Source organism: Gossypium hirsutum, chromosome D06, assembly GCF_007990345.1.
Source record: "Gossypium hirsutum isolate 1008001.06 chromosome D06, Gossypium_hirsutum_v2.1, whole genome shotgun sequence".
Taxonomy (NCBI): Eukaryota; Viridiplantae; Streptophyta; class Magnoliopsida; order Malvales; family Malvaceae; genus Gossypium; species Gossypium hirsutum.
This window is the reverse complement of record NC_053442.1, coordinates 5,188,602-5,211,302: the sequence shown is the minus strand read 5'-3', so window position 1 is coordinate 5,211,302 and position 22,701 is coordinate 5,188,602. Positions and strand designations below refer to the sequence as shown.

The 22,701-nt window shown below is 34.7% G+C and overlaps 1 protein-coding gene across 1 annotated transcript; it reads left to right on the top strand.

Annotated features, from left to right (window-relative positions):
• The first annotated feature begins 11,452 nt into the window (after positions 1-11,452).
• On the top strand, positions 11,453-13,893 carry LOC121218728 (uncharacterized). The gene is made up of 5 exons (XM_041096423.1): positions 11,453-11,855; positions 11,958-12,547; positions 12,611-13,040; positions 13,248-13,580; positions 13,676-13,893. The coding sequence occupies exons 1-5, from the start codon at positions 11,453-11,455 to the stop codon at positions 13,891-13,893; spliced, it is 1,974 nt and encodes a 657-aa protein (XP_040952357.1).
• The last annotated feature ends 8,808 nt before the right edge of the window (positions 13,894-22,701 follow it).

The following is a 22,701-nucleotide window of genomic DNA, read 5'->3' as shown; positions in this document are numbered from 1 at the left end:
CAGCCAACAAGAAACCCTAGCCTCCTTCAGCAGCCGCCACCGACCCAGCCACGCGTCTCCTCCACGTCACCACAGTACGGCCTCCGTACCTGCAAAACGAACACGCGGACAGAGGCAAAGAGAGAAGCATTTTGTATTTTCTTTTCTTTCTTTCTTTCTTGCTTTTTATTTTTATTTTTTCTTTTGGCCATAAAAGCCACGAAGAGAATGATGCATTTTTTTTTACGAATCAGTCAAAAAAAATCAAAGAAATTCAAACACAAATACATTTTCGAAGGTAGTTTCATTTTTTATTCGGATTTCTTGTTTATTTCTTTCTTTTTTCTTTCATTCTTATTTATTTTTTAGAAGGAAAAAACAGAAAATAAATAAAAAGAAAAGGATTGAAAACGTACCTTTGGTGAGACAGGTGCCGATTCCGATGAAAATCGGCGTTATTTGAAGTCGGGAAGTCGGAAAGCCCCAAAAAATAGGTTTTCTCAATTTTCCGGCAACCGTGGAAGGCGGCGCCATCGCCGACGACCGGCGGCCGCCAAGGTGGGCCGACACTAGAGCTGGCCGGATTCTAGAAATTTCTTAAGGGGAGGGAAGAGAGCTTCGACGGTGCCGCCGCCCACGGTGGGCCGGCGCCAGATTCTGGAAATTTCTTAAGGGGAGGGGAAATTTCCTTCCACATTTCAAGCGCGTTTCGATCCGGTCCTTTGTTGTATTTTATTTCCTTTTAAATTTTATCTCTCATTTTATTTTTGTTTCAATTAAATCCGCATCAAAGCACCGTGTTTTGGGAGTGAGGAAAATCTCCCTTTTAGTCCCCCATGTCATGCGCGCGTTGCGTTTTGATCCCTGGACAGTTTTTTAATTTCGATTTCTTTCCTTTAAATTCTATTTTGACTTCAATTTAATCCTTATTAATTCAATGTACTTAATTTTTATTTTTTTAAATTCATTTAAATATTTATTACTCCATTTTTTACTTAATTTTAAATCTAATAATTTTTGGTGTTCAAACTTAATATTATTTTAGTTTTATTATTAATATTGTTTAATTTATTGTATATTATTATCTTAGATTTATCATGCATTATTATTTGTAATTTATCAATATTATTATTTTAAATTCATCATTAACATTATTTAAATTTATCATGTATATTTATTTTAAATTTATCATTAATATTTTTAAATTTATCATATATTATTATTTTGGATGTATTACGTACTATTATTTTAAAATTATCATCAAAATTTTTAAATTTATTATGTATTATTATTTCGAATTTATTCTATATTGTTTATTGTAAATTGCTCTATTCATTTCAAATCGTGGATATTATTTGTATTAAATTATATATTCATATATATTATTTGTTTTAATTCATGCGTTGTTTTAAATTTCATCTATATATATTATTTATTTTGAATTATACACATTTTTTTAAATTACTTTGTTATTATTTTTTCTATAAAATATACTTTCTAATTCTTCTTTACACATCTTTTACTTAAATATTTTGTATATTCTGTTTACACATTATATGTGTTAAAATGTTTACATGTAATTTTAAAAGATTTTTTTAAAAGATTTTTTTAATTCGTTTCATGTGTTCATTTTATTTTGAATTGATTTGTATACTAGTTTTTTTTTTTACCTTATTACTTGCTTCACTTTGTTTTATTTTATGTATTATCTATTTGGTATTGGGTTTTGTTTCATGTATAAATTTGACTTAAAAAATTATAATGTGCATTTGAGTTTGTATATTCATATTTATACGGTAGTCTATTCATGTATATTGTTCCATGTTCATACATTTACTTTTCAATTACGAGCATTACATCATAGTTAAAATTTCTGATTTATTTACCAAAAATGGGTCATTTCATTTCTTTTCATTTCGAATAAATTAAATTTACATCATTGTTAATATTGCATTAAACTTTCGCTTTAATCCAAATTCATAAAAAAAGGGGAAAATGAAGTTTGCAATATGCCGTCTTTTGAACGATGAGAAATCGTACCCTAACTTACGGGGTTTCGATTTTTTCGTCGAACTAAAAACGGCTAAACATTTTAATTTTCAAATACGCAAAGCTTCAATAAAGATTTTTAAAGGCTAGCTTATGCTTGGGAATTCAAATGTTGCATCCTAACTTACGGGATACGATATTTTGTTGCCTCAAGATGAGAAGGCCTTTCTACATATGTTCAAATTTATACAAATATTGTTAAAAAATATGTTATTAATAAAAAAGGGGAATCATTTTTAATCTTTTTGACTTTTCGATATTCGACTTTAAGACATTAAACAATCAATTCGGTACCAATTTTGGGCGTTACGAGGGTGCTAATCCTTCCTCGTATGTAACTGAATCCTAAACCCATTTTTTCCTAAAATTCGTAGACCAAAATTATTTTTAAGGTGATCCGATCACACCTCAATAAAATATTGGTGGCAACTCTAATTTTTGTTTTTTTAGTCAACACTATTTTTTATTTTCAAAAAGTGGTTTTGACAAATTTCATTTCAAAATTTAATTTTATTGATTCTTATAATAACTTTTAAATGTAGCAAAAAAAAAAAACATAATAGCCTTTTAAAAAAAATATATTTCTACTTCTTCAAAAACAAAAATAGCATTTATTCTTTGCTCAATGATATTACATTGAAATTTTAGATTTGTAGATCATTTATCATGCAAATGACAAAAATGAAATGCATACACTAGTCACCATGAATAAATTATTTGAGAGTTTAATATAATACATATTTGAAAAAGTATAAAAACATGAATTTATTAAATTTAAAAAATATTTAGGTTAATTTATAAATTTACGATCTTATTATAGATGTCACTATACTTTGTTTTCATTGATATTTGTCCGAGTAAATTTTGTAACCAATTTTTATTTTGATGATTAATTGAATAAGAAAAATTATTTCAAATAGTTAACAATAATATGACTTATAAATATTAATAATTAATAATTAAAGTAAAATTTCTATTTAGTGAAATGAAAAATTGAAAAATAAAAATACATATATCATAAAAGAAAAGATAATTTTATTTTTATAAAATAGTCATTTTTATTGAATTTTAATATTATATTAATTAACTTATTATTATTCAATAATATAGAAAATATTTTTATTAAAATTTGCCTTTAAATTATGTTAAATTAAATTTGAATAGAAAAATTCAATTAAAAATCTAACTTTAGTGGCAAAATTCAATCAAATGAAAGTATAGCAACAAAATTCAAGATAAAGTTAAAATGTAATGATAAATTTATGTTGGTTTAAGAGCAAAGGGAGGGAGTTGAAAGCTTTGAAAGGCTGGCTCTTTGAAGGTCCGAATTAATACTAGAGGTGAAACCTTTGAAAAGATAAATACTAGAATACAAATTATGATAAATTGTTATAGACAAATATCAGAAACAACTCTTGTTGCACTACCAACAAGCTAGTAGCAATTTTTATGGAAAAGGTAATTAAATGTATAAAAATGCTAATCCATTCACCCGTGATTGCTACACAAAAGCTAAAAACCAACATTGGAGCAATACCAAACATTTCCAAGGTATGCAACGGATGGAATTTCTTCACAGCTACAACATCTCCTGATGACAACTCTGCTTTTTATATGTTTCCATATCTTCCATTCCAAATGAAATAATGAGCATAAAAATTTTTGGTAGCTCTAATGTTCTCTTCATACAATTTTCTTCCATTAAAGGGAGATATTGAGAAAAATATCTCATCACTTGCATTACTTTGTCTTTCTTTATGCATCTTTCTTCCTTTTCTTGAAGGCAAACAACAAAGCAATTGATGAAATCAAGAGATCAGTAGTTGATAAAAGAGGTAATATAACAACGTAAAGGGTTTTGTTGTTCTTGTGACCCTTCTTAGAAAAAGGCGTGCAAGGTGGTAATCCGCTAGCATTGCCACATAATCCTTTGTTCCCTCGCAATTCTTGTACTGAAGCATTTAGAAATGTTGGGCAGTTGGGAACGGGACAATGGAGCTCATTGTATGCAATGTCAATAGTGTACAAGCCTCGGAGCTTCTCCAAAGAGGCTGGAATTTCACCAGAGAGATTGTTGTGAGAAAGGTTTAGTGTGTAACAACCCGTTTTTAGTGAAATTGGAACAGTGGTTTCGGACCACAAATCCTAGTCAGAAAGAAAATTTATTTTAATATTATTGTATGGTCTGCATTATGATAGGAATAACGTATGAAAATTTCGTTAAGAAAATTTTACCGATTACATGTTTAATTAGGAGGAAATGACCAAATTGCATAAAACGTAAAAGTTGAGTTCTAGTAGCTAGAGAGATCAAATAGCTATGGAATTTAAAATTTGAGGTCCTTATAAGGTAAATAGACCATCAAGAGGAGTTAATAGATAAGTATGATGATTCATCCATGGAAAATTAAATAAAGGAAAGGACTATATTGGAAATAAAAAGATGAAAATTAATAAAATAAGAAAATATCATCATTTTCATCATCTTTCCCCAAATTATTTCCATGGAAACCCTAGCTAAGAGAAAAGAGTTCAAGCAAACTTAATTGGCTTAATTGGATCCGGATAGACCTAGTACGAAATTGGATTGAGGAAAACAAAAAGTCTTGGATTAGTAGCTTACGAACACGAACATTATGGAGGTAAGTTTGTGTAACTAAATTGTGTACATTTATATGTTTGAATTAAATGTTATACATGTGAATTGTTGGTAGTTACTATACTTATGAAATTAATCACATATCCAACAATGCTCTATAAATACTAAATCTTGTTTGAATAAAAAAAATTCGATTGGATACAGGTTCCCGGATGGTTGTGGTCTTGCATATGTTGCAGACACACCATAGCTGGAAAAAACGTCCCGTTATTAGCTCTCATGAGCTTTCCATTATATGGTTCTTGTGAGCTTCCCGTTATAGCTCTTCGGAGCATCACGATAGGTTGTGATCCTACATGTGTTGTGGAAACACCTTAGCTCTTATGAGTGTCCTGATTAAAGGCTCTTCATGAGCTTCCCGTTAGTTGGCTCTTTGGAACTTTCCAAATGGCTCACTTAAACTTTCTGATATATGGCTATCCGGAGCTTCCCGATTAATGGCTCTTTGGAGCTACCTGTTATTAGCTCACATGAGCTTCCTGAATATGACTCTTATGAGCTTCCCATTATAACTCGGATAAGCTTCCCATTTATGTGCTTTTATGAGCACCCCCGAATATAAGTTGACGAATTTACAGTATTGTACACTTTGGGTATACTACCCTACCCTACCCATATATCCATCGAGATTTCAAATGATTCAACGGGAGAAATTTTGATATAAGTTAAGATGAATCCTGAATGAATCATTACCCGTATTTGCTTGAAAACACATGGCAATATGATATGTGATGAGTTCAGCCTTGTACTTATTATTTGCATGAAATACATAACTAACATGTTGATAAGGATGTGTGGTTAGGTATTGATTAAATTGATTTGGATTCACTTTGTATGCTTATTTTAAAAGTAAATGAATGGTAAGTTAATTTTTTGTTATACGAACTTACTAAGCTTAAAAGTTTATTTTATTTTATTTCCTCTATTTTATAGTACTTGGAAGCTCGTAAAGGTTGGAATCTAGTTGAGATACATCACACTATCTATCAGTTCGTTTCGGTATAAATAGAAAGATTTTCTTTGGGCATAATGGCATGTATAGGTTAATAGACCAAAGTTGAAAAATGAATGTTTTGGTTGCAATTAGCCATTGGAATGGCTAGTGATGGCAAGTTTTGATGAGCATATATATATTAGGCTATTTTATGTTTGGTATGTGGGTGCTTGGATTGATTGGATTGGTATACTAGGTATAAACATGCTTATATGAGTATTTGATCAATATGGTAAGTTGGATACTTGAATAAATGTGATGATATATGATGCAAAAGACTTAGATTTTAGCTTGATTTGAGGTTTATGAATTGTCTTGTGAATGCTTAAGTGTTGTTGTAGGTGGCAGGTAAATTATGTGAGAAAAGTGGCCTTGGAAATGACTTATTTTAGTCCACATGGGCAGAGACACGGGCGTGTGTCATCTTTTGATGGACTCTCTTCAAGCTAGTGTAAATTTTCAACCCTTGATGGACTAGCCCAGTAAGTTGGTTGTCATCTATTGTGAAGTATTCAAGTGACCTAACATGGCAAATGCCTTACGGCAAATTTCCTTTCAGATTGTTGTGGTCTAGTTCTAACATGGTCAAGTTCATCAAGTTTTTGATTTCATTAGGAATGGAACCTAAGAGTCGGTAATCTCGGAGGAACAAAGTTTCCAAGTTGCTCAAACTACCAAGTGAAGCAAGAATAAAGCCATTAAGTTGATTTTGACTCAAACCTAGCTTAACAAGAGAATACAAGTTTCTTATCTCCTTAGGAATGAGACATGAAAGATTATTGTTAAACATGTAAAGCATGCTTAAGTTTTTCAAGTTTCCAAATGTGGAAGGGATAGGACCAGTTAGACGGTTAGTGTCGAGGTGAACTTCAACCAAATTCCTAAGATTTCCCAATTCTGGAAGAATGGAACCAAAAAGCTAGTTGTCTCGGAGAAACAGAATTTCTAAGTTTCTCAAATTGTAAGTGAAGCAGGAATAGAGCCATTCAATTGGTTTTCACTGAACTGTAGTTCAACAAGAGAATTCAAGTTTCGTATCTCCTTAGGAATGGGACTAGATAGTTGATTTTCATAAAGGTGGGCAAGTGTAAGAAGTCTCAAGTTACCAAATGGGATCAAGCCAGATAAATTGTTTTGATACAAGCTTATTTGAGAAATAGATTCCATATTCCCTAACTCAGAGGGAATGAGACATGATAGACTATTGTTACACATTTAGCATGCTCAATTTTTTAATGGTTCCAAATGTGGAAGAGATGAGACCAGTTAGACAGTTGTTGTCCAGGTAAACTTCAACCAAATTCCTAAGTTTTCCCAATTCTGGAGGAGTGGAACCAGAAAGGGAATTATTATAGAGAAGCAAGGAAAAAAGTCGACTTAGTTTACTGATAGAAGCATGAATAGAACCATCTAGCTTGTTGCTACACAAGGCAAGGTCAGTGAGAAATTTGAGCCGACCAATTTCTCAATAAATTGAGCCGTTCAATTAATTTCAGTAAGGTGGAAGATCTGAAAATGGATAAGAGAAGCTGCTTCTCTTTGGGATGTTAGTCACCTTTTATTATACCGGGTCAGATTTCAAGTTGCATTTTAAGTTGAGTTATTTTAATTATAAATATATAACAATTTGTCTCCCACCTAATCGAATAACAGTTATAAAATGACTCTTTTCAAAGAACCTGACATTTATGAAAGTTGTGTAATTTATGACTTATCATACATGTTATAACTTGAAGCTTTATCGAGTGAGTTTTGTTGTTTGATAGTGTGATACAGGAGTCAAGAATTATATTGCAGAATATTGCAAACTGGATTTCCTATAAGATAGAATTTGTTTGTAAATAAGACCAGAGATTGCGAGATTAACTCTGCTAACTCAAAAGATCGAAGGTTACGAGTTTAACCCTGCTAACCTTAATAATCAACTGGGAGCGTAGGTCCACAAGTTTTCAAAAAGCCAAAGGTCATGACATTAAATCAAGCGAACCATAAGAAAGCCAAAAATCGTGATCGTAAATCAGCTTGACAACCCAAAAGATATAAGTCAGATCTGTACTCACACATAAATCATACAAGAATAGAGCAGCAAGATACTCCATAGATAGTAAACTAAAGTCCCTTAGAAATGAAAGGAGAAGCAAACAATAGCACATAACATCGATATCGGATCATATCTGAGACCATATATTTCGAAAGATCCACCCCCAACTGCAAACTCATAGTATCAAAACTTTTATCGGATTGCAGAAAAGACGAATAATTCAAATAGATATTCTGTGTCTTTTGACATTCTATCTCATTTAAAACCTCGTCGTCAACAGATGAATGCTCATTCATATCAAAATCTTCTGGTATAATGTTTAAGAAATTTACAAGGTTACTAAATGTTTGATTTTCAATAAATTGTACTTGGAAAACACCATCACTAAAAAGGTGTGGTGCATAAAATCTAAGGATGTTCCTTATTGTGCAGTTTTCCAAGTAGTTTTTCCTGTTACTGACGTACAATAACACCATTTTGTTCCAATCTAAGGTATCGTGATAGATAATCAAACTCACGGGAGGAAAGTATATTTGACTAAAGTGATACCAATATAAATATGACTATCTCAACAAGTGCAAATTCGACAGTAGTTCGAAACCCATAGTTATACTTGGAAAATCCAACTTCAAAGCCTATTTATGACTTATCCTATATCAAGAGATACAAATGCAGGCATAATAATTAAGAGAAATCGTACAAACATGTCAATATCCTGAAAAGTAATACTAGTATGGACCCGAATGATTTCATCAGTCATTTACTTGATAACATCCTTCACCAAATCATTTTGTTGCTCCTTATTCAATCCGGTGTCTGAACTTAGTGTCTTTTCAGTTTAGAGACAACAGTGCTTTTTGGGGCGACTATTGGTTCTTCTTGGAAGATGTAATGGTTGATATCAGACAAGGTCCTCTAATGCATTAGACATGGGACTTTGAGACTGAGACTTCCTTTCCCTTCTCGTTATCGTTATGGTCTCTATAAAAGAAATCATTGTGGCCTTCTCAAGTAGGCGACCTAAATGCTATTTGAGCGAATTAAAAGAGCTTTGGTAGATTGATTGTTCAATGGAAAGAGAACCAATCAATGCCTTACTTTGCTTCTTGAAGTTTTGTCCAAGTTTAGAAAGACTTTATGTTACACTTGATCCAAAATGCTATAACTTGCCCAATTGTGAAAAATATAATGTCAGTAATGACAATATATCGCAAAGAAAAATAGAAATAGAAAAAATAAAGAACACACAGATTTTACGTGGAAACCCTTTCGGGAAAAAAACCATGGGCAGAGGAGAATAAAATTCACTATGTCGAATTCGAATTAATTACAAGAAGAATAGACTATGCCTATTTATAGGCTTGTAAACATTATTCTAATAGGACTGAAACTCATTATTCTAATCAATATCAAATACATGGAGTTTAATAAGATTTAAAAAACCTTATTCTAAAATAAAATAAAAGAAGTATAATTCTATAGGGATTTTACTTTTATTTTATTTTACCACTGTATTTTATTTAAATAAGGATTCGAGTCACTTAATTCTAACAATCTCCACCTTGACACGAATTCTTAATAAACAAGTTCTTCATCGCGAACTCTCAACGAACAAGTTCTCCACCTCTTCCATAAAACCCCTTAAGGGTTTATCTTCAATAATGAACACCAACCAAGTCTAAGCAATGCTCAAACTTGGTTATAGGAAGTGACTTAGTCATCATATCTGTAGGATTTTCATGAGTACTAATTTTTCTCACAACAATATCACCACGAGCAATAATATAACGAACAAAATGATACCTAACATCAATGTGTTTTGTTCTCTCATGAAACATTTGATCTTTTGTAAGAAAGATGACACTTTGACTATCACAAAATACTGTATTGTTAAGTTCAATTTTGAGATTAACTTATTCAATTAAATCATTTAAATTGTTGATTAATTTTTGTTAATTAAGTTATAATTCTGCCTAAAGTGATTAAATACCTTCTATGCCGTGTTAATTTAATTTTACCCCAAATTCAATTATTTAATTTTAAATTAATTTCATGTGCAGGTAGGGAACATTTTGATGCCCGTTTAAGCTCAATTTTGGAAGTCAATCTGCATGAATAAAACTGCCGAATGATGATCATATGCAGGCTAAATTAACATTGAGGACAACATTCAGTCCAATAAAAAACAGCAGGCCGAATGAATTAAACAAACAATGGAAGAGCAGTCAGTCCAATTGGAAGCCAAACATGCGACAAAATTAAGAAGGGAATTATTATTTCCTTCATGCCAAGCGGTGGCCGACTCTAGTTTAATCAATTAGAAGCCAAATCAGCTTTGAAGAGTTAAATTAAAACTCTACTAAGCTGAAGCTATTTTCATGCGACGGGTGAGGCTAAGAAAAAGGGGGATAAGATTGAATTTAATTTTGAATGGTGGGAGGTTATTATCCCATAAATAGAGATGACAGCAGCAGAAAAGAGTGTGGAGAAAAATAGAGAAAAAAATACAGCAGCGTAGCAGCAAGCAGAATTTTCTAAGAAACTGGACCAACAACCCGATCAAGGAGCTGGAGTAGCAGCTAGTAAATTCGGCTAATTGGGAGAAGGGAAGTCGGACGATTTGGAGAACTCTGCCTTCCAAGAACCAGTTTGTAATTCATGTTTTTTCCATTGGATTTGTGTTCTGTTTTATTAGCTATGAGTGGCTAGTTTATTTAAGCTTAGTTTGACACTTATGAAACCGGGCACCAATGATTTGAAATCTATTTTGTTCTAAAATCGAATCTGGCACTCTTGAATTGTTTGATTTTATCTTCCAAGGAATTTTTCTAATTCAATTGGAGTGATCACCTAATTAATTTGGGAATTTTTCTTATAATCATTTAAGTGCAAATTGAGAAATCAAATTTCTCAATTAAACTTAGAATTAGTGATAATTAATTGGCCGCAACTAATTAAGACAACTTCAGATTTAATCTTAGAAGCCGCTGGTGGATTTTCTTTGTTTAAGGCAAGGCGAAGTCTCTACAACTATAAAATTCCTTTAACAAAGTCGACACAAAGATAATTAAAGGAAAATTTCAATCATGAACGTTCTCTAATTGAATAATTTACTAGGGATAGGAAATTGCTTCGTAAGTGATTTTTTTAGCCTCGCTGCTAATTTGATTTCTTAGCTTAATTTCAGGTTTCAAAGGACTTGTGCTGGGTGGATTAAGGCGTCAAATACTAAGCATTATTCTTCTCTTGATATTTTCTCCTCAGCAATTTTAATTCGAACCAGAGTTTATTTGTTTCTTAAAGACTATTTTTAGCAACCGTAAAACATAAACCCCCCATTTATTCTTTTCTTTTCTTTCGCATGCCTTTTACATTACTTCAATTTTAAATCACTTCAAATAAATTTGATGGAAGCTTCCTCGTGGGACGATTCCCTATTTACCCTGTATTACTAGTGAATGTTGGTTAAGTGAGTGAATTTAATTTGGCAGATGTAAACGACAGCTACCAAATTTTGGCGCCGTTGCCGGGGAAGTGACGTAGTCAAATTTATTTGATTTTCAGATCTTATTTTGTTTTCTTGTTTTTGTCTTTGCAGGTAGATTAGTTCCTCTAGTATATGTTATTAAGGAGTGGAAGACGAACATCGAAAGATCCTGTTAACATCACTGATCGGTAAGCCGATCATTCCAACCCCCACGTTGAACCTAACGTTTCAGAGGATTCCAACATGGCTAACCAGGCCTTGAAGCAATTGGCCGCTCCTAACTTGGCCACGCAACCACCATCTATCACGTATCCTGCCCTTGATAGGCCATTAAAGCTTAATTCGGGATTCCTGAATTTGTTGCCAAAATTCAATGGGTTACCAGGTGAGGACCCTTACCGTTATATTAATGAATTTTTAATTACTTGTTCAACTATGCAGCCAGATGGCATTGAAGAGGAACAAATCAAGCTCCGAGCCTTCCCTTTCTCGTTACAAGGTTTGGCGAAGGACTGGTTATATTACATGCCACCAGGTTCATTCACAACTTGGACAGGGTTACATAAGGCTTTCCATGAGAAGTATTTCCCGGCATTAAGAATAGGGTCAATCAGGAAAGAAATTTGTGGAATTAAGCAACTGGTAGGTGAGTCATTATATGAATACTGGGAAAGGTTTAAATGACTATGTGCGAGTTGTCCACAACATCAGATTAGTGAGTAGCTCTTAGTGCAATATTTTTATGAAGGGTTGACACCACAAGATCGAGGAATGATCGATGCAGCGAGTGGAGGTGCATTGCTTGATAAAACTCCTGAACAAGCCCAAAATTTGATCGCTAATATGGCGCAGAATACACAGCAATTCGGTCTCAAGAGGTCTGACTTGGGTAAACGAATGGATGAGGGCCAATCGAGTATGATAGAGGCTCAGTTAGCTAATTTAACGGCTATGGTAAGTAAATTGATGACTGGAGGTAATGCAAAAGCTTCACTATGTGGCATTTGTTGTTTGGAAGGACATACCACAGATATGTGTCCGACATTACAGGAAGGGGAAGCTAACGCCGTCTTTCCAAATCAAAGAAGGTATGATCCATACTCAGCTACCTATAATGAGGGATGGAGAGACCACCCCAATCTCAGATATCAAAATCGAGCCACACCTCTGGGATTCGAGCAGCAAAATTCTCGACAATATAATTTGTCACAGCAACAACCCAGCCATCAAAATCTTAGTGCTGAAACTAAGACCCATGCCATGCTTGAACAAATGATGAAAATGATGGCTGACCAGAAGAAGGAAACCGATGGAAGATTTCAGTCCTTGGAATCGGCAGTGAAGCAATTGTAAACCAGAGCCTCGTCAACCGACGTTAATCTTGGGAACTTGCAAGCACAGGTAAATAATCGGTTACCGTCACAGCCTGTGGCAAATCTGAGGGATAATGTCAGTGCTATAACCTTGCGAAGTGGGAAGGAGTTGAGATCGATACTAAAGAAGGTCCAAAACAACAATGAGGAAGGCAAAACTGAGGTAAGAAAGGTCCGATTTAGTGATATTGAAGAGGAAAATTCAGCCTTGCCAAAGGCGAATTTACAACTGTCGCATGTAGCTCCAAAGGAAGTAGGGAAATCACGTTTACAACAGTCCACTGCTTCGCATGATGCCACAAATTATAAGCAGGAATTGAGAGTTCCCGAGCTTAGAGCACAAGCAGGCCAGAACGAAAATAACCAACCTCGGTCTTATCTGCCGAAGGCGCCATTTCCAAAGCGTTTGAGGAAGGAAAAATTAGACGACGTCAATGCCGAAATTCTTGAGACTTTCCGTAAGGTACAAGTTAATATTCCATTATTTGATGCAATTAAACAGGTGCCTAGATATGCTAAGTTTTTAAAAGAATTGTGCACATCTAAAAGGAAATTAATTGGAAATGAGAAGATTAGCCTAGGCGAAAATGTCTTTGCGGTATTTCAAAAGAAACTTCCTATTAAATGTTAAGATCCTGGAATGTTTTCGATACCTTGTAAAATAGGAGACCTTAAACTAGATAGAGTTATGCTTGATTTGGGTGCTTCTATAAATGTCATGCCTAGGAGTATCTACGATAAAGTTCAATTAGGTGCATTAAAAGACACGGGACTAATAATACAACTTACAGATAGAAGTAATGCCTATCCTGATGGCGTTTTAGAAAATGTTCTAGTGCAAGTGAATGAGTTAGTTTTTCCAGCTGATTTTTATATTTTAGACATGGGAGCTAGTGATAACTCAGTTGATGTACCCTTCCTTTTAGGTAGACCCTTCCTTAAGACAGCTAGAACGAAAATTGATGTGCATAAAGGGAATTTAACAATGGAATTTGATGGTGAGATAATTAAATTTAATATATTTGATGCTATGAGATATCCCACTGATATTAATTCTGTATTTACTCTTGATGTAATGACAATTTTGTTCAAGATGTCTATGAATTAGGGGAAGAAGACGAGTTGAAAAGCGTTCTCGCTAAGAGCGTTTTTGATATCGACAAGCAGGAATTTATCATTTCTGATTCTTTAATTGACTCAGTTTGTGCTTTAGACTCGCCCAAATTGACACGATTCAAGCCGATTCTCCCTAATCTTATGGTGACTAGTAAGCAAGTTCCTTCATTGATTTCGCCACCTAGATTAGAGTAAAAAGAGCTGCCCGAAAATTTAAAGTACATTTATTTAGGGGAAAATCAAACTCTGCCATGGATAGTGTCGAATGCCTTGACTGAATCCCAAGAATCTAAGTTGCTTAGAGTTCTTAGGGAGCATAAAGAAGCCTTCGGTTGGACATTAGCCGACATTAAGGGACTTAGTACGACTTTGTGTACCCACAAGATAGCTTTGGAACCAGATTCAGTCCCCAAAAGAGACCCCCGATGCCGATTAAATCCACCGATGATGGAGGTAGTTAAGGCTGAAATTTTGAAATGGTTGGAAGCCGATGTCATTTATCCTATAGCCGATTCAAAGTGGGTAAGTCCAATTCATGTTGTACCTAAGAAGGGAGGAACTACAACAGTTACCAATGAGGAAGGGTTAGAGATTCCTACGAGAGTGCAGAATGGTTGGCGGGTTTGTATAGACTATAGGAAACTAAACAAAGCCACTAAAAAAGACCACTTCCCCCTCCCATTCATTGATCAAATGTTAGAAAGGTTAGCTGGTCGCTCACATTTTTGTTTTTTAGACGGCTATTCAGGTTAATTGCAGGTACCTATTGCACCTGAGGATCAAGAGAAGACCACCTTCACTTGCCCATTTGGAACTTACGCCTTCAAGAGAATGCCTTTCGGATTGTGCAACACACCAGCTACTTTTCAAAGAGGTATAACGAGCATATTTTTAGATTTTATTTCACATTTAATGGAGGTGTTCATGGATGATTTTACGGTTTATGGTGATTCATTTGATCAATGTTTGCATCATCTTGTGTTAGTTCTTAGGCGTTGCATTGAGACTAACCTGATATTGAATTTTGAGAAATGTCATCTCATGGTTGAAAAGGGCGTAGTATTGGGGCATGTCGTCTCAGCTAAAGGTTTAGAAGTCGACCAAGCCAAAGTCGAGGTAATTAAAAATCTACCTTATCCAAGTACTGTGAAAGGAATTCGATCCTTCTTGGGTCATGTAGGTTTTTACCGTCAGTTCATCAAGAATTTTTCGCAGATATCGTCACCTTTATGTGCATTGCTCAGTAAGGATGTCGCATTTGAATTTAGTGAGAATTGCAAAAAATCTTTTGATGAATTGAAATTGAAATTGATCACAGCTCCTATCATTCAAGGACCGAATTATGCATTACCTTTTGAGATTCTATGTAACGCAAGTGATAAGGCTGTTGGTGCGGCTTTAGGACAAAGAAATGGTAAGGAGTCTTATATTATCAGGTATGCTAGCGAGCTATTGAACCCAGCTCAATGCAATTATACCACGACTGAGAAAGAGCTCAATGCCATTGTTTTTGTCTTAGAAAAATTTAGAGCATACTTGCTAGGAGTCAAAGTTGTTGTATTTTCTGACCATCGTGCTCTTAAATATTTGTTGCATAAAAAAGAAGCTAAGCCCCGATTAATCAGATGGATTTTGCTTTTACAGGAATTTGACTTGGAAATTAAAGATAAGAAAGGTAAGGAGAACCTTGTGGCCGATCATTTAAGTAGGATAGAGTCTGGGATTTTGAGGGATGAGCTGAGTGATTTATTTCCCGATGAGCGACTTTATAGTGTGTCTAGTGTTTTGCCATGGTATGCCGACATAGTGAACTATTTAGTGACTAAAGAGTTCCCTACGAATGCACCTAGACATTTAAGAGAAAAAATTAGAAGTCGAGCCCGATTTTACTTATGGGAAGAGCCATACCTTTGGCGATTTTGTAGTGACCAAATAATTAGGCATTGTGTCGATGATAGTGAGATAGAGTCGGTGCTTAATTTTTGTCATTCTCGAGAAGGTGGGGGACATTTTGGGCCTAAGCGAACAGCTCATAAAATACTTGAGTGTGGGTTCTTTTGGCCGACTATTCATAAAGATTCATATGCATTTTGTAAAACATGTGCATCATGTCAAAAAACCAACAATTTAAGTAGCCGAAATCAAATGCCACTACATAATTTTTATGTTTGTGATATATTTGATGTATGGGGTATTGATTTTATGGGGCCTTTTCCTTCTTCTTTCGGTTATCTATACATTCTTGTTTGTGTTGATTACTTGTCGAAATGGGTAGAAGCATTCCCAACTAGGGCCGATGATGCTAAAACTGTGGTGAAATGTCTTAAGACCAACATTTTAAATAGATATGGGGTACCAAGGGCTATAATTAGTGACAAGGGAACACATTTTTGTAATAGAACCTTGAAAGCCTTATTTGCACAATTTGGTGTCACCCACAGAGTGTCGACAGCTTATCACCCTCAAACCAATGGGCAAGCCGAGAGTAGTAACAAAGAGATCAAGGGAATTTTAGAGAAAATTGTTAAGCCCAATAGGAAGGATTGTAGTCAAAGGTTAGATGAAGCATTGTGGGCTGTTCGAACGGCTTACAAAACGCCAATTGGGATGTCGCCTTATAGGGTTGTTTTTGGGAAGGCGTGTCATCTTCCCATAGAGCTTGAACATAGGTCATTTTGGGCTATTAAGCAATGCAATTTGGATTATAGTTTGGCAGGTGAAAAGCGCAAGTTGAAGCTGCAAGAATTAGAGGAGTTGCGCCTAGAGGCATATGACAATTCGGTCATCTACAAAGGTAAGCCGAAGCCATTTTGTGACTCAAAGCTGATTCGCAAGGAGTTCAAGGTAGGGGAAAAGGTATTGCTATTTAATTCTAAACTTAAACTGTTTCCCGGTAAATTAAAATCAAGGTGGCTTGGTCCATTTATAATAACCGACGTGCATCATCATGGGGCAATCGAAATTAGGAGCCTTGAAACTAATAAAATTTTCAAAGTGAATGGTCACAGGTTGAAACATTTTCATGAAGGAGAGCAAGCAGCTTGGTTGGAGGAGATCAATCTTGCGGATCCATGAGAAATGTGATGTCGAGCCACCGACTTAAAACAAAGGCGCTTGTGGGAGGCAACCCACATATTCAGGGGAGTTTTCTTTACCATTATCGTTTCTTTCCATTAAGTTAATTTTAATTTTCAATTTTTATTTTGCATTAGGGACAATGCAAACATTAAGTATGGGGGAGAATCAATTCAGTGATTTTCTAATATATTTGATGCTTGCAACTTTCATGAATAAGTCTTGTCGAATTTCCTTTAGGAAAATATTTAAATAAAAGAATGAAGATGTATTTCATGAATTCAAGCTGATTGGGGTGGTTGTATGTCGATTGGTTGGGTTAAATTTTGTTTTCAATTAATTGATTTTGGTTAGTATCTTGTTAAAAAAATTTTTAATCTGCTTAATTGATCAATTATGTGGTCCTTGTGAGGAATTTGAGCCTAGAGCGTCAGTTGGGACATCCTTGCCAACTTGAGAGGTTATTATTCATTCATGTGTGATTAGTGTTATTGGCTATCAATTACTCTAGAACTTACTTTAGATCTTATTAAAGATAGTAATACATTTGATTTCCATTAAATATGATTCAAGAGGCCATAGGAATTAAGCCACAATTACTCATAAAAAAATATAAAAAAACCAACCTTGACATTATTCCAATTAGTTAGCCAATTTGAAGCCTTAATTTCCCAATTTTTATACCTCCAGAAATTGAGCTAAAAGCTTGAATAAACCTACCTTATTAGGCTAGTTAATTTAGTTTGGAAGTTCATCATAATCTCGACATATGTAGGCCAATTTGGGGTGATGTTTAGCTGGAAATTAAAGGCTGATTTTTGTGAGAAAGAAGCAGCAAGTTGCAGCCTTCAGAGTGAATTTAATGAATGAAGCGTTATGTGATCACAAGGAGATGAATCGGTTGAATCAAGGGATATGAAAATGATGAAAGGCTGATTGATTTAGTTATCTTTTTGTATTATTGTTTGAAAAAAAAAGAAGAAAAGAGAAATAAGAGAATTGATGACTTCCGGACGATTAACTAGTCTAAGAAAATTAGCTCCACCATCCAAATAAATTCCTCCCGTCCACTGCACATTACCTCGGCCCCATTACAACCTTTTTGCCTCGATTATATTTATGGAATTCTATGTGTTATGTTATAGGTAAGATAGACAAGCAAGCCTATGGGGATAATTACGGTTGATTTCAACTTGAGAGCATTATACTAGCCTAAACACAATGAGTGAAGAGTGTTAATAATTCTATTCTTTTTGGTGAGAATTGATCAAAGAAGCGTGGTTAATTTCCTCTATATTTTCCTCTCTTGAATAAACCAAAATCTTAATTGTTGATTCCAAAATTCATCCTAAGCGTGAGCTATGCAACAACTTTTGATTATTCTTGATATTTCTTGAAATTCTTCTTGACTTGATTGCTCAGGGACGATCAATAGTTTAAGTAAGGGGGAGTTTGTTAAGTTCAATTTTGAGCTTAACTTATTCAATTAAATCATTTAAATTGTTGATTAATTTTTGTTAATTAAGTTATAATTCTGCCTAAAGTGATTAAATACCTTCTATGCCGTGTTAATTTAATTGTACCCCAAATTCAATTATTTAATTTTAAATTAATTTCATGTGCAGGTAGGGAACATTTTGATGCCCGTTTAAGCTCAATTTTGGAAGTCAATTTTCATGAATAAAACTGCCGAATGATGATCATATGCAGGCTAAATTAACATTGAGGACAACATTCGGTCCAATAAAAAACAGCAGGCCGAATGAATTAAACAAACAATGGAAGAGCAGTTGGTCCACTTGGAAGCCAAACATGCGACAAAATTAAGAAGGGAATTATTATTTCCTTCATGCCAAGCGGTGGCCGACTCTAGTTTAATCAATTAGAAGCCAAATCAGCTTTGAAGAGTTAAATTAAAACTCTACTAAGCTGAAGCTATTTTCATGCGACGGGTGAGGCTAAGAAAAAGGGGGATAAGATTGAATTTAATTTTGAACGGTGGGAGGTAATTATCCCATAAATAGAGATGACAGCAGCTAAAAAGAGTGTAGAGAAAAACAGAGAAAAAAATACAGCAGCGTAGCAGCAAGCAGAATTTTCTAAGAAACTGGACCAGCAACCCGATCAAGGAGCTGGAGTAGCAGCTAGTAAATTCGGCTAATTGGGAGAAGGGAAGTCGGACGATTTGGAGAACTCTGCCTTCCAAGAACCAGTTTGTAATTCATGTTTTTTCCATTGGATTTGTCTTCTGTTTTATTAGCTATGAGTGGCTAGTTTATTTAAGCTTAGTTTGACACTTATGAAACCGGGCACCAATGATTTGAAATCTATTTTGTTCTAAAATCGAATCTGGCACTCTTGAATTGTTTGATTTTATCTTCCAAGGAATTTTTCTAATTCAATTGGAGTGATCACCTAATTAATTTGGGAATTTTTCTTATAATCATTTAAGTGCAAATTGAGAAATCGAATTTCTCAATTAAACTTAGAATTAGTGATAATTAATTGGCCGCAGCTAATTAAGACAACTTCAGATTTAATCTTAGAAGCCGCTGGTGGATTTTCTTTGGTGGATTTTCTTTGGTTAAGGCAAGGCGAAGTCTCTAAAACTCTAAAATTCCTTTAACAAAGTCGACACAAAGATAATTAAAGGAAGATTTCAATCATGAACGTTCTCTAATTGAATAATTTACTAGGGATAGGAAATTGCTTCGTAAGTGATTTTTTAGCCTTGCTGCTAATTTGATTTCTTAGCTTAATTTCAGGTTTCAAAGGACTTGTGCTGGGTGGATTAAGGCGTCAAATACTAAACATTATTCTTCTCTTGATATTTTCTCCTCAGCAATTTTAATTCGAACCAGAGTTTATTTGTTTCTTAAAGACTATTTTTAGCAACTGTAAAACATAAACCCCCCATTTATTCTTTTCTTTTCTTTCGCATGCCTTTTACATTACTTCAATTTTAAATCACTTCAAATAAATTTGATGCAAGCTTCCTCGTGGGACGATTCCCTATTTACACTGTATTACTAGTGAATGTTGGTTAAGTGAGTGAATTTAATTTGGCAGATGTAAACGACAGCTACCATGTATTGGTTTGAAGGTCTTCATTGAGTTCACTAAAGAGTCCCTTCAACCAAATAGCTTCTTTACAAGCCTCAGTAATCGCCATGTACTCAGCTTTAGTGGTAGACAAAGTGACTGTAGTTTGCAAAGTGGCTTTCCAACTGATTGCACAACCTTTGATTGTAAAGACATAACTTATGAGAGGTATTCTTCTATCAATGTCTCCAGCAAAATCAACATCAACATATTCAATGACTCCATCTCTAGTTCTTCCAAATTGTAAGCAAACATCGGTAGTACCTCGTAAGTATCTTAAAACCCACGAAACTGCTTTCCAATGTTCTTTATCGGGATTTGCCATGTATCTGCTAACTGCACTAACTGCATATGATAAATCTGGACGTGAACAAACCATGGCATACATGAGAGATCCCACTGCACTAGAGTATGGAACATGTGACATGTACTCAATCTCATCATCTGATTGTGGAGATAAAGCCGATGAAAGTCTAAAATGGGTTGCTAAAGGAGTACTAATAGGCTTAGCATTCTACATATTGAATCTGCAAAGAACTTTCTCAATGTACCCCTTCTGACTTAGGTACAATTTACTTGCTTTTCTATCTCTGAGAATCTTCATACCATGTATCTTCTTTGCTGGTCCCAAGCTTTTCATCTCAAATTCTTCACTTAGTTGGGCTTTGACCTTTCTTATCTCTCTTTTATCTTTCGCTGCTATCAACATGTCATCAACATAAAGGAGTAGATACACAAAAGAACCATCACTATTTTTCTTAAAGTAAACACAACTGTCAAAGCTACTTCTTTTAAAATCATGAGAAGTCATAAAGGAATCAAACCTCTTATACCACTATCTTGGTGACTATTTCAAACCGTAAAGGGACTTTTTCAGCAAGCAAACATAGTCCTCTTTTTCTGAGACTGTAAAACCCTCTGGTTGTTGCATGTAAATATCCTCCTCAAGTTCTCCATGCAAAAATACAGTTTTTACATCTAACTGCTCAAGCTTCAAATCATGCATGGCCACAATACCAAGCAAAGCTCGAATCGAACTATGTTTCACAACTGGAGAAAACACATTTGTGAAGTCCACTCCTGGAATTTGACTATAACCCTTTGCAACAAGCCTTGCTTTATATCTGGTTCTTCAACCCTTGGAGTCCCCTCTTTTTTTTAAACACCCATTTAGAACGAACAACCTTTTTACCTTTAGGAAGTTTCACAAGATCCCATGTTTGATTTTTGTGTAGTGATTCCATCTCCTCTTACATAGCAAACATCTTCTTTTTTTAGCCTTCACAACTAACTGCCTCAGAATAATTAGATGGCTCTTGGTTTGCATCTATATCTTCAGTCACATTTAAAGCATATGCAACTAGATCAGCCTCGACATACTTCTTTAGAGGTTTAATTTCTCTTCTAGTTTTGTTTTTGGCGATAGAGTATTGTGGTGAAGAAGTAACTCTATTTTGAATTTTTGTACTAGCTTTAGTAGTCGACTCTGTTGTAGATTTTAGATTAATCTGATGCTCCACCTAGAGATAAGTTAGGTAGCATAGCAGTTTCATCAAAAACATCATCTCTGCTAATCACAACTTTTCTATTTTCAGGACACCATAACTTATACCCTTTTACACTAGCTTTGTAACCATGAAAAACACATTTAATAGATCTCGGTTCCAATTTTCCATTATCAACATGAGCATACGCAGGACAACCAAAGATTTATAAATCAGAATAGTCAGCAGGATTACCAGACCATACCTCTTGTGGAGTCTTTTTATCAATGACAACGGATGGAGATTGGTTTATCAAAAAACATGCAGCAGAGGCTGCTTCTGCCCAAAATGACTTTGATAAGTTGGCATTTGACAACATGCATCGAACCTTCTCCATGATCGTTCTGTTCATTTGTTCTGCAATGTTGTTTTGCTGTAGAGTATGACGAACTGTCAAGTGTCTCACGATCCCTTCTGACTTGCACAGTTTATTAAATTTATCAGAACAAAACTCTAAGCCATTGTCTATGCGGAGGTATTTTATTTGCTTTCCCGTTTATTTTTCAATCATGGTTTTCCAAGACTTAAATGCGGAAAACACATCGCTTTTTTGCTTCAGAAAGAACGCCCACACTTTTCTGGAAAAATCATCAATAAGAGTTAGCATATAATTAGCTCCACCTCTTGAAGGCACTTTGGATGGCCCCCACAGATCAGAATGAATATAATCCAACGTTCCCTTCGTGTTATGGATTCCTCTGGTGAATCAAACTCTCTTTTGCTTCCCAAAAATGTAGTGCTCACAGAACTTCAGTTTGCAAATTCCTTACCCATTAAGAAGTCATCTTTTGCTCAATTCTGCCATGCCATAGACGCATATGCTAAAGTTTAGTAATATCATCATCTGACAAGGAAGAGGATGACAGAGTTACATCACCAGTAACAGTAGAACCTTTAAAACATATAACTTGGTAGTCTTTCCCTGACCTTTCATCACAATGAGAGAACCTTTGGAAATCTTCAAAACCCCACTTTCAGCTGTGTGTTTGTACCCTTTTGAATCAAGAGTACTCAATGAAATTAAATTTCTCTTTAATTCTGGAACATGTCGTATGTCACTGAGTATTCTGACAACTCCATCAAACATGTTAACTCTAATTGTTCCAACACTTGCAATTCTACATGAAGCATTATTTCCCATCAACAGAATACCTTCGGACACTGTTTCGTAAGTTGTAAACCAATCCTGATTGGGACTCATGTGGAAGGTGCAACCTGAATCTAGGATCCACTCCTCGCTCGCTTTGGAATTGTTGACAGAAGCGACTAGAAGTTCACCATC

Coding starts and splice junctions, on each gene's coding strand:
- LOC121218728 (XM_041096423.1), top strand. CDS start 11,453: ATGGCTAACCAGGCCTTGAAGCAATTGGCCGCTCCTAACTTGGCCACG. Junction 11,856..11,957: donor TGGAATTAAGCAACTGGTAG/GTGAGTCATTAT, acceptor ATTTTTATGAAG/GGTTGACACCACAAGATCGA. Junction 12,548..12,610: donor TTCAGTCCTTGGAATCGGCA/GTGAAGCAATTG, acceptor TTGCAAGCACAG/GTAAATAATCGGTTACCGTC.